The following is a 14556-nucleotide window of genomic DNA, read 5'->3' on the forward strand; positions in this document are numbered from 1 at the left end:
AAGCAAGCAAGCAAGCAAGCAAGCAAGCAAGCAAGCAGAAAAAGCACCTGCTGGGAACTGGTTTGTAAATTTGCAGATGGCATTCTGTTTGTTTTATGGCTGAAGCTAAGGGTATGGTAAATAACAGAACTTGAGGTAAATCTAGAGTTCTGGGGCATAGTGATGCCCCAGCAGCATATCCAGTAGCATCCTAAGTGTCTGGTGAAGGGAAATGGGCTTTCCAAACTCTGCTATAGCCCCTGAGTGGAAGAATAAAATATAATTATGAAGATGAGGGTGCAACATGACAATTCTTATGACAATGGAAAAAAAAAAAGAAGAAGCAGAAGCAGGTAGACTTATTTTTGCACAAGTAACAGTAAGCATCCTCCAAGAACTTAAAGGAACAGAAAATTGCCAATACTCTCTGGGTTAAACGATAAATTGAAAGCAAAAGGAATCAGAGTAGCAACTAGTAGTATTCCTGGGAGAAAAATGGGGAAAGAATTTTCCCAGGCCCAAAAGGCTTGACTTTTCTAATAAGAGAAGATATCAGTAGCGTGGGATCAGTCAGTAGTGGAGCACAGAGAATACAGCTGAGAGCGGAAAACCACTCAGCACCCATCCAAGCATCACCCATGGGAGATGAACCCTAGTTCAGGACATGACAATGCTGTGGCAGGTCCAAACCATCAGACTATTAGTTCCTATGCCAATGTAATGAGAGGCAGAATTTTCTAAATTGTCTGAGATATCTATGTTCATAGGTAGAGACAGCAAGCCTCCTTGCAGCCAATTTTTTTTAGGAGAAATTTTCAAATGGCAAATGTAAGGTAAAAAGGCACAAAGTGTCCAGGGAAAGGGAGAGACTTTTGTGGTTGGATGGAAGCGCCCCTCCTTGAGACCTTAAGATCTGCAGAGCTGTGATAGGTGTTCCAATTTGCGTGAGAGGCTCAGAGGCCTTCTTAGAGAGAAGAGACTACCACTCCAACCCCTGCTCCCTGTGATTTGAAGTTAGGGTCAGGGTATACCAGGATGCCGATCACCAAAGTCTGTTGGCACTAACACTACCCTCCTGCCCAGGGCTAACCACTAAGAGGGAAAAGGGACTCAGGGTTCAACCCTAGGGAGCTAAACCCAGGGCATGACTGAGGCTGCTTTAAAGAACAATGACTGAGCACCTTGGCGGGATCTAAGAGCCAGAGCAGGGCATCCTGTGGCTGGAGCAGGAGTATGCACCTGCAAGGAGCAGTGTACAGGCTTGAACCAGAACAGGCAGGACCTGTGTTCAACAGCGACACTGTATGGAAGGAACCAGAGCAAGAGGGCTAGTGGCCGGATCCGATGTTTCAGGTTTCTAAATACTTGGCTGGAAGCTTATTCTACTGGATGAAATAAGCTGGCCTTGGCCTAAGGGGTGCAGGCCTCAAGAGGAAGACACTAGGCTTCCTGCTTATATAGAGGTGTAGTATCTTATTCAGCATATTCAGTTCTCAAGTCAGTATATAATTATGCAAATCTAAGTATAATTAAATTAACCTTTGAAGATCCTTTAAGTTGCTTGTATAGTTCAGGAGGTGTAATTTCACATAAGTTCATTCAAGTCACTTTCCTCCCAATTTTGGAATGGGTTGATGTTTCTTTAGATGAATACCAGCTGAAGCAGTCAACATACATTTAGAGGCCACAATGTTAAAACAACAACAACAACAACAAAAAACACCTCTTTCATGGCCTTGAATCACAATGGCTGCAGGAAAATACAGTCTGAGAGGCATGTGGAGCTGATACTGGCTTAGCGCAAAGCACACCCATCTCTCCCACGGCACACTCACTTGAGGGCATAGCTCTGAATAGGGAGCTCTTGCTTCTTTTAAATTATTTTTCTCTTTTCACAGCATATGTAATTTAATTCACTTAAGTTAAATGTACATCTGGTGGGACTCTACCAGGTGGCGCCCCAGAAATTAACTGAAAATGGCAAACCTGGATTCATACTGGTTACACAATTAAATAATTAAATTGTCTTGCCAGCAAACAGATTTAACCAATGTGTTCCCCAAGTGATAGGCCTACAGGGAGAAATGCTCTGGCCTGAGGCTATCGGCATCTATCCTCATGGCAATTTATCTCTGTGAATAAATAAATTGGCATTTGGTTTATTTGGCCTCCTCTTGCCAGCATCAAACGCCAGGCCTGACCAGTTCAGGGGCTCAGACAAGGTAGAGATTCAGAACCAGTCAGCCAAGGACCGCACCCTGGGCCTGATGAATTCATTACTAAGAGTGATAAGAACAAACATTCACAGGAAAAAAGATAACAGTGGTAGAATTAGGGTTGTGTAATGATAGGAAGATTTTTTTTTTCGGTTACATAAAACGTTTGTAATTTGCTCATATTGTTTTTTAAAGTATGAAACATTTTTAAAAGATAACTCCTAACCATCCTTCAAGGGTTAGTTGAAATGCTAATCATGAAACATCCCTGAATTCTGCTTCAACCGCCTTCCACTGTTCTTTAGTCATTTAATAAGCGTTTATTAGGCATCTACTATGCACCAGACCCTGTGAAGTCCCTGTAAATATTCTTCAGAATTCTTTTTATTGCAAAGGAGTTGTCCTTGTTCACAAGAGATTTCTTTAACTAACAGTATTGAGTACATCTAGGGTTACAGGCTGCATCAGTGGGGGTGATAGGTCATCATCAACAGGTATCAATAAGTGAAGAACTGGGAGGATTTCATGGACAGTAACTGGAGCTAGGTCTTGAACATAGGGTGGGACTTAATTAAGAAAAGAGGGCGTTCATGAAAGGGGGAACAGCATGAGCAAAGTTGTGGAAGTAGAAAAGTTTGTGGCATGCTTAGGAGCTAATAAGGTGACCAGCCTGTTGCCAGGACCTTGGCATAGGGAAGGGTAGTAGGTTCTCAGGAAAAAGGTTTTAAGCATTTAGAGTCATGAATGCCAAACTCTAGGGCCCAGACTTGCAGGTTATTGGAACTAGAAGCAAATGTGCCTTCATGTGTGTCCTCCCACTGCCTTGGTGCAGTTACACTGCAGAAAAACCCCTGTCTCCTGGGGTTATAGCTTGGAGCCTGTGGGGACTGAAGAGCAGCAGCTCTCACACCAGGCTCCTTAGCTCTAGCCAGGAGGCCAAGACATCAGGATATTTTTTCTAACCATTAGAACACTCGTGGAGTTTTTAAAGCAGGGCCCCTTGGCAGTTCTGGTTCAATAAGCCCAGCATGAAGCCTGGCATTTGACAATTTTCAAAGCAGCTTTGGTGATTTTGCTCCACCGTGAGTGGCAATCCTCCACCAGAGTGGTTGATCTTTGAAGACTGGGCTGGCTGGAATAAGAGCTCAGGGAACTCTGGGCAATGGATGGATGGATTATAGACCAATCGAAGTTAAAGGAAAGAGGATTCAGGGATGGAGGGGATTGGGGCTCAGAAATGTGTCATTTTTCTCCCAAGAAGGTTTAATTCTCCCTTAGTAGGAAAATTTTAAAGCACTGCCATTTTTCAATGACACGGTTGCTCTGCACTCGCCCAAACTGTATAATAAACAAATGAAATGTATGAACACACACTGGCTTTTCTCAAGTTAGTACCACATCTGTTTCCAGCCAAGAGAAAGCGCTTGAGTCTGGTGGAGAGAGATGAGGACTTTGAGAGCCAAGACTCAGAGAGCTGGACAGGCCATTAGTTACTAGGTAAACTGAGTAAACCGAGGCCCAGGGTGAGTGTGCCTTAGCCAAGATTACATGATAATTTGTCATGGAAACAGATCTAGGACCCAGGCCTCTGACTCTCTGACTCCAGGGATTTTTTAAAGTTAAATGACTTGCCCCAGGTCACACAGCCAGAAAACAGCAGGGCAGGATGGTAACTCAGGTCTGTCTGGCCCTAGGATTCACACAAGACCTCTGCCTTTGCGGTCTTTCTGTTCCAAGTAAGAAGCGATGTCTAGGCAGCAAGGATGGTCAAAAGTAAAAGATAGCGAAGATGCCCAACAAGAGCCCTGTGCTTTATTGTGCAGTAAAACTGGGGAGGAAGGGGAAGGGGGAAAAAAGTCCTGTGTTTTCTCCATGAACACACTTATTTAGCTGTTGCATAATTGTCTATTTTCTCATCAGTTTCCCTCACAGTCTATAAACTCCTCAGAGACAGAAACTCATTCATTGCTGTATCTGCAGCGCCCAGTATTGGGCCAAGTACCCAGAAAGCACAATGCACGATTGTCGAATTCATTCATTAATTCACTTGACAAGTAATAATGAGTACCTACTGCGTGCCAGGCACTTGGCTAAGTCTAGAGTAGAACCTCAACAGAATTTCGTCTCTGCCTTTACAGAGTTTACAGTCCAGTGTAAGATAAGAAAACCAGCCAACAATTGAGTACATACAGAATTACAACATATAATAAGTGCCGTTCGGAAAAAGGAACAGCGTACAGTGAGGGAGAGTGAAGGTGGTGGGGAAAGGGTGGGGAAGGCCTTTCTAAGGAGGCAACATGGAAGCTGAGATGTAAAGGAAGAGGAGCAAGAAGCATAAAGCATTGGGGAAGAGTGTTCTAGGCAGAAGGAATGGCATGTATGGAGACTCTAAGATGGGGGAGGTTTTGGTCTGCTTAGAGAACTAAAAGGCCAGTGGGACCGGAGTGAGGTGGGGTGTAGGCAGGGGAGGATCATGAGGGCCTCCTAAATCTGGTTAAGAATGTGAGGGTTTATTCTAAATGCCATTGAAGGGTCTTAGGTAAATAAGCACCATGGCCCTTCAGCTTTTCACAAAGTCATTCTGGCCACTGGATGGAGAATAGATGGGAGGGGAACAAGAACAGAAGTGAGGAGACCAGTGAGGTTACTGTGGCGTTGACCTGTGTGGTGGGGATGAAGCTGGGTTCTATTTCAGAAGAAGACTCTGGAGTTGCTGATGGGCTGGCTGTGGGGGAAAGGGGATAAGCAAGGAGGCTTCAATAACTGGGTAGATGGTGCTGCCGTTTATTGACAAACAGAAAATAGAAGAAACTGGTTTAATGGATAAAATCTTAAGTTGGTTATACGAAATCTGAAATGCTCGTAAAACACCAAGTGGAGATGTCATATAGTAGTTTGAGTGTGGAGCTGAGAGGAGAAGCCTAGGAGGGAGAGCTCTACTGGAGAGTGCTGGACTGGTAGGTGAGATAGTAAAGCAATGAGGACAGATGAGAAAAGGCTTGAGAAATTGTAACATTTACAGATTGAATATATAGAGAGAGTGGGATGGAGGGGCAGAGCAGGCAAAGAGCCAGGAGAGTGTAAGGCCACAGGAAAGGGTATGGCAGGAGGGAAAGAGTGCTCAGGGGATATATCAAATGTGTCAACTGCTGCGGCGAGGTCACGCAGAGCAAGAACTGAGTGTCCTTTGGATTTAGCAACATGGAGGCCACTGGTAACCTTGACAGATTCATGGACTCTGAATAACTCAGAAGAGGCATAAAGGGGAGACAACAACCAGAGTGGATTGAGAAGTCAGGGAAAGCTTCTGGAGGGGCTGGCATTTCAGCAGAGCCTTAAAGGCTGAGTCCTGAGAGACCTAAATGCTGCCTGTAAGAAGCTGAACTGTGTTTGACAAGGCCTCTCTGCAGGGAGCAGAAAGTACAATTAACTGGGATCCCAGCCTGAGGAGTATTATACCTTGGACACTAGAGGGAAGGGAGGAGCAGCTAGCTCACTCCTCAGCAGCAGGGTGGCTGGGGAGGCTGATGATTCTGTAAACCCATGGCCTCAGAGCAGAGGGCTCTTAGATACCTCCTGGAACAGCAAGCTCATTACACATCTGGAAAATCTGAGACCTAGAGAGGGGCAGGGGCTTGTCCAAGGTCACACAGTGGTATAGGGACCAGGCGATCTCCACTGATTTCCTGTGGCTATTGCTCTAGTGGGTGAAGTCTGAATTCTTTAGCCTGGCACTCAAGGTCTTTCATGACTGAGCAAGAATCCATCCTCCAATTTCATCTCCCCCCACCCTCCCTCAGACCCTGTTATCCAGTCTCCTGAACGTTTGGCACACCCAAATATAGAGCCTCCTATGGTCCTTAAAACAACCCTTGGGAGTAGGTGTTATTTCCCATTTTATGGATGAGGAAACTGAGGCTCAGAGAAGTTTGATAACCTGACCAAGATTGCACAGCCAGTACAGTACACTGCTGAGCCAGGATATTGTCTCATGAGTGTCTCCCAAGTCATCTTTTCCCTATGTCTTGTCCTCTCATTCTGGGAAACAATCCCTGAACTGGTCCCGAGCTACCCTGGAGTCAGGTCACGTCCTATGACTCCAGGTCACTTGTTCAGGTCACTAAAAAGTCCATTTAGTGGGACTGAAATAACTGGTGCCCCTGAGTGACTAAGACTCCAGCGGCTGTGCCACAGCCTACTGTCTATAAAGGCCCAGTGTCACGCTGCTCCCAGGCGTGCCTCTGCAGTCCAGCCACCCACAGCAGGAGGAGGGCACTGCCAGAACCTGTACAGAATCCTCTCCCCTCCCGCCCCAGACCTCCCAGCCAAACACCTTGCCCCTCACCTGGAGACCACCAGCGGCAGGATCAACATCTTCAACATCCTCATCAAGAGCTCCCCAGGAAACTGGAAGTAACTAATTTCCTGAAAACACAGCAAGAGCTGGGATTATAGCAGGCAGTGCAGACTTCACATTTGCTTCATTCTTTATAATCTTCAAATCACTATTTCATCTGCACCCTCTTATCTAGCACACAGACAGCAGAACCCTAGAGAAAGCACTGGCTTTTGGAGCCAAACAGACTTGGATTCTCATCTTGCCCTCCTATAACTCACTGTGTGTCCTTAAGCAAGTTACTCAATCTCTCTGAGTTTTTCTCATCTGTAACATGAGCCTAATAATCACTTCGTAGGGTTAATGGGGAGCTTAAATGAGAGGATGCAGACAAAGCACTTGGCAGAGTACCTGGTTGAGAATAAATGTTCAGTAATCACAGTAAATAACAGCTCTCCCCGACCTCTGCACCATTTACCTGCCTATCTCTGGTATAAATCTGTCTCATGGAGCCGATGGTAGGTGGTAAGAGGGCAGGGCCGCATACTGTTCACACATTCGTTCAACTCATACTGTGCCAGGCTTCATCCTGGGGACCCCAAAATGAGTTAGGCACAGTCCTTTTCTTGGAGAGTTTATGAAGAGACTGACTCATGAATAGACCACGCCATTCTTGAGTTAGTTTCTACTGTGTTGGGCCTCCCACCCCTCAAAAATTTCCACTAGCCCTTCGCAGCAGGTCTCACATTTAAAATGCTGAAAGAGAATCAGATTGGGTTTGTGAGACATCACTCAGTAAAAGAGCCCTTACTGGGCAGAGTTCTGATGTTGGGTTTCCTCATGGGCTGCTGGTTCCAGGCTATCCATGGGGTCTTGGATTAGGGTGCTAAATTCTTACCCAATCAGCTATCTCCAGAGTAATCAGTCACGTGACCGAAACTGACAGCTGAAGCTGAAGGGATCACTAAGCCCAGTAAAATCTGAATTTCAGATAAACAATAAATATTTGTTCTTTATTCATACTAAAATTTATTCATTATTTGAAATTCGAATTTAACTGGGTGTGCTGTTTTCAAATTTAATTTAATTCAATTTTTTAAATAATTTTTTTGTTCACTTGATGTAATTTACATAATTTCCAATTTTACATATTTGGCCCTTTTTATCCCGTCTACCTCCCTTCTCCTCCTTCCCCGCTGCCCTCTGGTAACCACTAGCCTATTGTCCATGTCTATGAGTCTCTGCTTGTTTAATTCAATTTTGCTATTTCTGGCAACTCTAGCTTGAGGCCACTTTCCTCAGAGGGTAGGTGGGTGAGGCCGGTACATGGACTTTCAAACATCATCCAAGTTAAAGTTTTGTACTTACAACTATGCTTTTTTTTTTTAAACCAAAGCCAAACATAACACTTGGTTAATGGTTGGATGCTTTGACAATCCCCAAATCATAGAATTTTGGTGCCGAGAAGGGGTTTTAAAGATCTCCTAGTCCAGCCGACTGATTTTGTAGGTGAAGAAGTTGAGCCAGGGGAGGAAGGTGACTTGCCCCACACACTGAATTAGCCACAGGGCAGGATGGAAAAATCAGGCCTCTTAGTCTCATTCTACTACTGTTTAAAATGCATCAGAAAACCTAATTTAAAAAATATACCCATCTTAGCTATGTATTTTTAATTAATTTTAACTCATGTGTATATTTTCATTTAAATAGCACCGTAATGATAAAAAGGCAACCCTTTCTCCACTCATCTTTATTCCCAGCCCCAGCTTCCCAGGAGTGAAAATCAACTCCCCAGCTTTTTCCTTTAGTGTTGCTATTTCTAAATACTATGGTTATAATACTATTTCTAGATACATCTTCTCGACATCTATTAAATTCCCTGCCATGACAGATTAAGATGCAGTTCTTAGTCTCTTTTTCCTCTTCCCATTTCACCATCATATCAATTTTTAGTTAAATTAATAGTCAAGGTTTACAATATTTTGATCATATAATATTGTTCACTGTTGAGCCAAGTAATATAGTACAGCCATGCCTCCTTTCTTATACAACCTTCATTTTTTTCCCTGAAGTTAATAACTGACCGATTTTTCCTTGGTCTTGTTTTCTGTGTACCACTCATTAATGTCTTGTAAATACTTTAATATCTCTTATAAGATGCCTAATAATAGTATTTATTTTCTATATACTCAAGAACATCAATTCCATTTTATGCCTCCTGGGACCTCAGTCCAAGATCCCGCCATCTTCTTGTTCTAGTCTGGACAAATTGCTCTCTAGGCCCAGTGGTTGTCCCAGTTTTCTTCTTTGCCGTACTTCTGAGACTTTCTCCTGAATAGGATCCCCTCTTTCCCGGATCTCTTGTCTTCTTGGTTTATTTCCTTGTTTTAGCTTCCACGTAAAGGTGAATGGGACAGAAACTTCTGAGTCTAATGAGTAAAAACTGCCTTTATTCTACCCTTACCTCTGATAATAGTGCGGCCATGTATAAGAATAAGACTCTTATTTTAAAAGAATTTCACCTCCAAATTTCAAAGACATTCCCCCTTGTCTCTAGATTCCAATGTTGCTTAAGATGTTTGGAGCCATTCTTACTTCTTATTCTTTACATGAGCCTTGTTTTAGTCTCTCAGAATCATTTGAGAATCATCTGTTTATCTCCGATTTTGTGTAATTTTCATGGTGAGCCTGTCTCTAATCTTTTTGCATATGAGATAATGTACTCTTGGAATGTCAGAGTAATCCCTTTTTTTCAGACTTCTCAGGGCACAATTCAATGCACCAGAGTACAGATACCACAGACTCCCTCATGGTTATCTCGTCCCTCGCATACCATCTCTATGTACTGTAAATGTTAATTACCAACTCTCCTGTAGCAACCAATGTAAAAGGAGTATGTGTCCCTTCATTTTACTTTTTATCCAGTCCCAGAGGTTTCCCCTCTTAGCTTTCTCCTACCCGCTTAATCTATCACTAGTGAATTTCATATTATCCTCCTTATACCTCCTCCTTTGATTTTAATATATAAAATAAGCTGCAAAACTACCAATCTCTGGAGCATTTCGTAATCTGTTGAGATTTTTGCTTCCTGGCAATTATTGTCCATTTGGCTCAAATAAATTCATTAAAATTCTCTACAGGTTTAGACATTTCTTATGTCAACAATATCTTTTAAAAATTCCATTACTACAATTTTAGTGGAATTCCAGGAAAGAAAGAAAAATGGATGTAATTATAAATTCACCATAGTTTAACTGGAACTCTTAAAATGATCTGTACTTTTAAATGAGCTATTCATTTTGAAAAAAAAAAATCCAAATTACATATCTCATGATTTTGTAAGTTCTTTTCTCAGATAGGACATTCTACCATTTTGCAAATTGTTTATGATTTTCATCTGTTGCATAAGCTTACAAAATAAGAAGGGTTTGGTTTCTGAGTCACAGGCAGAGATCAAACAAACAACTCCTGGATTTCAAAGTAAGATGCTGAGAAAGTCAACTCCTGCCAAATAATTGTTCTAAGACTCCACATCTTTCCTTTGGTTTATCTGGCAGGTTAATCCAGACTGGAGCACATTTGCATTTCCAAACAGCTGGGGAAGGCAGCTTTGGCAAAGGAGGCCCCAGATGAGTTTGGCTTTTAATAATAGGCATTCCAATTTGTTTTCACAAAATAATCTTCCTGCAGGAAATATATTTTTGTTGTTGAGAAAAATTAAAGGAAGTAGATAGCAGATTGTGCCATTGCCAGTTTAATTCAGCAAATAGTTGAGGGTTCTCTCTGTGACAAGCACTGAATTAGGCTCACATTTTGGTTCAAGAAAGCCCATGTGATATTGGGCAAGTTGGAGTCTGACGGGAGAAATAGACTCCTACACAAATGGCTCTGAAGCAAGACAGCCGGCAGCTGGGTTACAGTGGAGGGATGAGCATGGGTTGAGTGTGGGAGGAGAGTGTTATTTCAGATAAGGGCAGATCTGGAAGAATTTTTATAAGATACTGACTAAGAGATCATCTTGATGCAGGTAGGACTTGGACAGGTAGATGAGGGATGGAGGAGGGAAGTAATTAAACACCCCACTATATGCCAGGCACTGATGAACCCTTGTTTATTTCTCACAATGATTCTAGTGGACATATAGTCACTACTTCATTTTACAGATAAGGAAACTGGGGCCACTAAAATAGATAGAATTTTGCCTAGGGTCGCAGAACCACTTACTAGTAGAGTCAAAGTCCAGGGTTCATCTGCCTCCAGAGTCCTTGCTTCTCCCTAAATAACTGATAGCAGCTTAACAGTGTTACTATAGTAATAGTGGCTCAGCCCCTGGCCAGGGTAGGAGTGGGTGGGGGAACGGGGGGGTTCCTTTTAATGGAAGACAGAATCTGAAGCTTCGAGCCCTAGTTGAAGAGTTCATCTTAGATATTAGAGAACTATAGGAAGAAGAATTTTATAAAATAGGGAATTTTCTAGGAGCCCATTATCAAAGGCTCTCTCTTTGACTGAACTTTATACAGGCTTCTCTGAGCCCTCTTTCCAATTAGGCCTTATCCTCGGACTTTGTCTTCAGCTTGCCTAGCCTGGTTGTAGCAAACATCCTGCTAAATTAGTGTAGTGAGAATCCCCATTCTGCTTCAATAAGAATCCTGTAATATTTCTCTCCATTGACCCCCTCACTATGCTCAATGGTTATAAATCTCCACCTGTGTTTGTTGTATTCAGAGTTGAGTGTGATCTCTTTCCCCTATTGCCATAGTCTTGACACCTATCATGATAGTACTGAATGAAGTCTTCTTTACCATTTTAACAAGTGTCAGAGTAATTTTTTTTAGCACCCCCCTCTCCTGTAAGAGATGGGTACTAAGAGGGAAAGGGACCCTTTCCCAGCCAAGGCATCTTTACCCTTGCAGTTACACAGGCCAGAACCCTTGGAACCTGCCTTGTCTCCCTGTCCCCTACTCCACACCCAATCAGCCACCACATCCTGAAAGATTCTGTTTTGGAAACAGTTTTCACATCTGTTCCATTCATCCCCATTGTATGTCTGACTTCTGTGGCTACTTCCCCACCTGGCCCCCTGCCTATCTTACCACTACCCCATTCTCCGCTCAGCACCGGGAGGGGAAGGAGGAGTGGGAGGGCAGGGGGGAACTCTCCAAGCTAAGATCTGACCATATCACTTCCCCGCTCAAAGTTGCCTCAAGTCCATGCTTGGTGATGGGATCTAGAGGCCTAATGGCCCCTGTACTCCAGCCCCTTCCTTACAATGGACATTCCAGCTCCTATGAACAGCTTGCTCCACACAGCCCCAAATCTTTCATGCCTCTGTGCCTCTCTCCTGCTGTTACGTCTGCCTAGAATACTCTTTCTGGGTTTCTATTCATGCATGCTGCTATAGGAGGTGTTCTCTGATGCCTGCTTTGCACTCTTACAGGACCCTTTTCTTCCCTCTTCCACAGCTCTTAGCCCTGTGGTTATTCTAATGAGACATCCTTGCCTCTCTCATCTGGTGATGCTGGTTTGTAACCACTTCCTCGGCCATTTTATTGGATATCACTCTAGTCCTGTAATGTATTTTTTCACACCCCTGTTACAGAGGAGAAAACTGGAACCCAGAGAGGCAAAGTGACTCATCCACTGTCATGTCATCAGGCAGTCATGGAGACAGAATATGACCCCCAGATCCCTCAGGCCCACACACCCCTCTTAGAGGGGGACCCCATGATGCCCCAGGTGGCTGACCTGTGGTGAGAGGCGCTGGGTCCTCAGGAAGAAGCCGAGGAGGCAGCCCACGGTGACAGAAAGCACAGACAGGATCAGCAGTCCATTCCGCTTGCACACATCCCTCCCGCGTGCCAGGATGGCACCCGGCACCATGGTGAGCCCAGCCTTCTGGCACGAGGCACAGCACCATTCCATGCACGTGAGGCCAGCCGGGGGCACAGGGTCCTGTCTGGGGGCTTTGGCTCCTCAGCAAGCAGATGATCAGGGTTGCTAAGCACCAGTTGCCGGCCGCACAGCCATGGCCTGCATGGCTGTCTCAGAGGGAAGCCACAATCCTATTATCAGCTGCATCGTTAGGAGTCAGGAGCAGATTAGGGCCTGGGAAATTAGAGCAGGCCACGTGGTCTGGGGGCTCGGACTTCAAAGCCAAGTGCTCCTTTTAAACAGGGGAGAACACCAAGGACTTGTGGGAGGAACAAGTTTGATTGTTTAGTTCAATTTTTACACCCATTTTATTCTAAAAAGAATTGAAGGCAAAGTAGTACTAGTTTATTGCTAACATTAATTAAGTATTTATTTTGCACCACGTACTATTCTCGAAGCACATTACTTGTATTAGCACTTTTAATCCTAACACCGATCACAAGAAGTAACTAGTATAAGCATCATTTTATAGATGAAGAAACTGAGGTAAAGGGGGGTTGAATAGCAAGTACGTGCTCTGTGCCAGGCCTACTCTAGTTGTCTTATCTGTGCAAATCATAGGGAATCGTCCTGACAACCTTCATTTTACTGAAAGAGAGATTGAGACCGTAGGAGCCAGAGTCCCTGGGCCAAGTAGTAGAGTGGAATTCAGGCCTATGCTGGTTTGGTTTCCAGCATGTAAACAGGCGGATGGGTTCAGAGATGCTTAGCCTTTGCATTGTAAGAAATGTAGGTTGTGAGTCAGTGGATCTGAGTTCAACCTTGGGCTTTGCCACTCACTGTGATGTATTTCCTCCAGGGCTACTTTAAACCTAAAGCTGGGACTCTTGTAGGTTTTCGGTGCTTTTTATTTTTAAAGATGACAGAGCCCAAGAGACCTACATTCAACTCCTAGCTCTGCCACTTACAAACTGTGTGACCCTGGTCAAGCCATATGAGCTCACTGTGCCTCAGCTTCCCCATTCATAAAACAGACATAATAACCAGCATCTACTTTATTAGGCCTGATGCAACATGCCATGCAGAGAATATTTGTGAAAGCAGTGGTGAACTGTAAAGTGATAAACAGGGATTATCATCTACACTTAGTGTTTTTAGAAAAGGTTTTCCATTTGTGGCCTGGCCTGCCCTTTAAAACCAGAGGGAATTAACTCTCGTCTATTTCACCAGGAATCTGTAATCTCATTAGGGGCAGTCAGTCAGGCAGCAGCAGGGAGCACAGTCTGTGGTAGGGGCAGGGAGGGTATAAGGGTTGCCTCCCCTGACAAAAGGAGGGAGTAGAGGATGGAGAGAGGGGCCAAGGAGCTGCTTGGGGTCCTGGTGGAGGGGGCCGGGCCGAGTGCAGGCTTAAAGCCATGGGCAGAGCTCCCAAATGGGAGAAAACCATCAAATTATACTTTTAAGTTAACCAGCTCTGTGACCTTGGCCCCCTTGGGCCTCAGCCTTGCCCTCCTTAGAATAAGAGAAATGGGCTAGGTGCTTTTTAAGGACCCCTCAGCTCAATGGGCCAACCTCTCAAAGCCCCTGCTCTCTGCCAGTAGCTTTGGGGCTACGGAGATGGGTACAAGTCTGAGAGTTTTATTTTTTTCCTCCAACTTCAACTCTTAAAACCAAGAAGTTCCTGACACACCTTCAACTCTAACAAATGCCTCATTTTCCAATTAATTAGGTAGTTTAGTTACTGTCTAGAAGAGAAAGCATTCTGAGTAGATATTTAGATTTACATTTAGATCAATGCCCAGGCGTGGCCTTTAGCCATGCCATGAAGTAGGTGAGTCTTGCTTTCCACTTCAGCTCCAAGACTCCGATTCCCTTGGTGTCCTCACAACTGTTCCTGCCTCTTTTCTCTCCCACTTCAGCACTACCACCACCTGCCTCCCAGGTGTTTCTTTCTATTCCTCCCACTGTCTTCACAGGGGAAATTATAACTCATTCAAGCAAATTTTTTATAGCGCCATCTCATGTCACCTCTTCTGGGTACTGGGTGACACAGCAATGAGTTGACACAGTACTTGCCCTCAGGGAGCTTATAAGAAAATTGAGGGGCTCTAAGAAAGGACTAATTCACACTAAAGTGTAAGTGACTGAGAATGA

At 44.1% G+C, this 14556-nt stretch overlaps 1 protein-coding gene across 1 annotated transcript in view; it reads right to left on the reverse strand.

Annotated features, from left to right (window-relative positions):
- SLC1A7 (solute carrier family 1 member 7) overlaps nucleotides 1-12411 on the reverse strand; it is a 41078-nt gene extending 28667 nt beyond the window's left edge. The window contains exons 1-2 of the mRNA XM_039886481.1: nucleotides 12277-12411; nucleotides 6541-6620 (exon numbers count right to left, since the gene is read on the reverse strand). Coding sequence (XP_039742415.1) covers nucleotides 6541-6620; nucleotides 12277-12411 — 215 coding nt within the window. The remainder of the gene's footprint in view (nucleotides 1-6540; nucleotides 6621-12276) is intronic.
- Between the last annotated feature and the right edge of the window lie 2145 nt (nucleotides 12412-14556).

This window comes from Pteropus medius, unplaced genomic scaffold, assembly GCF_902729225.1.
Source record: "Pteropus medius unplaced genomic scaffold, Ma_sr-lr_union100, whole genome shotgun sequence".
Lineage (NCBI taxonomy): Eukaryota > Metazoa > Chordata > Mammalia > Chiroptera > Pteropodidae > Pteropus > Pteropus medius.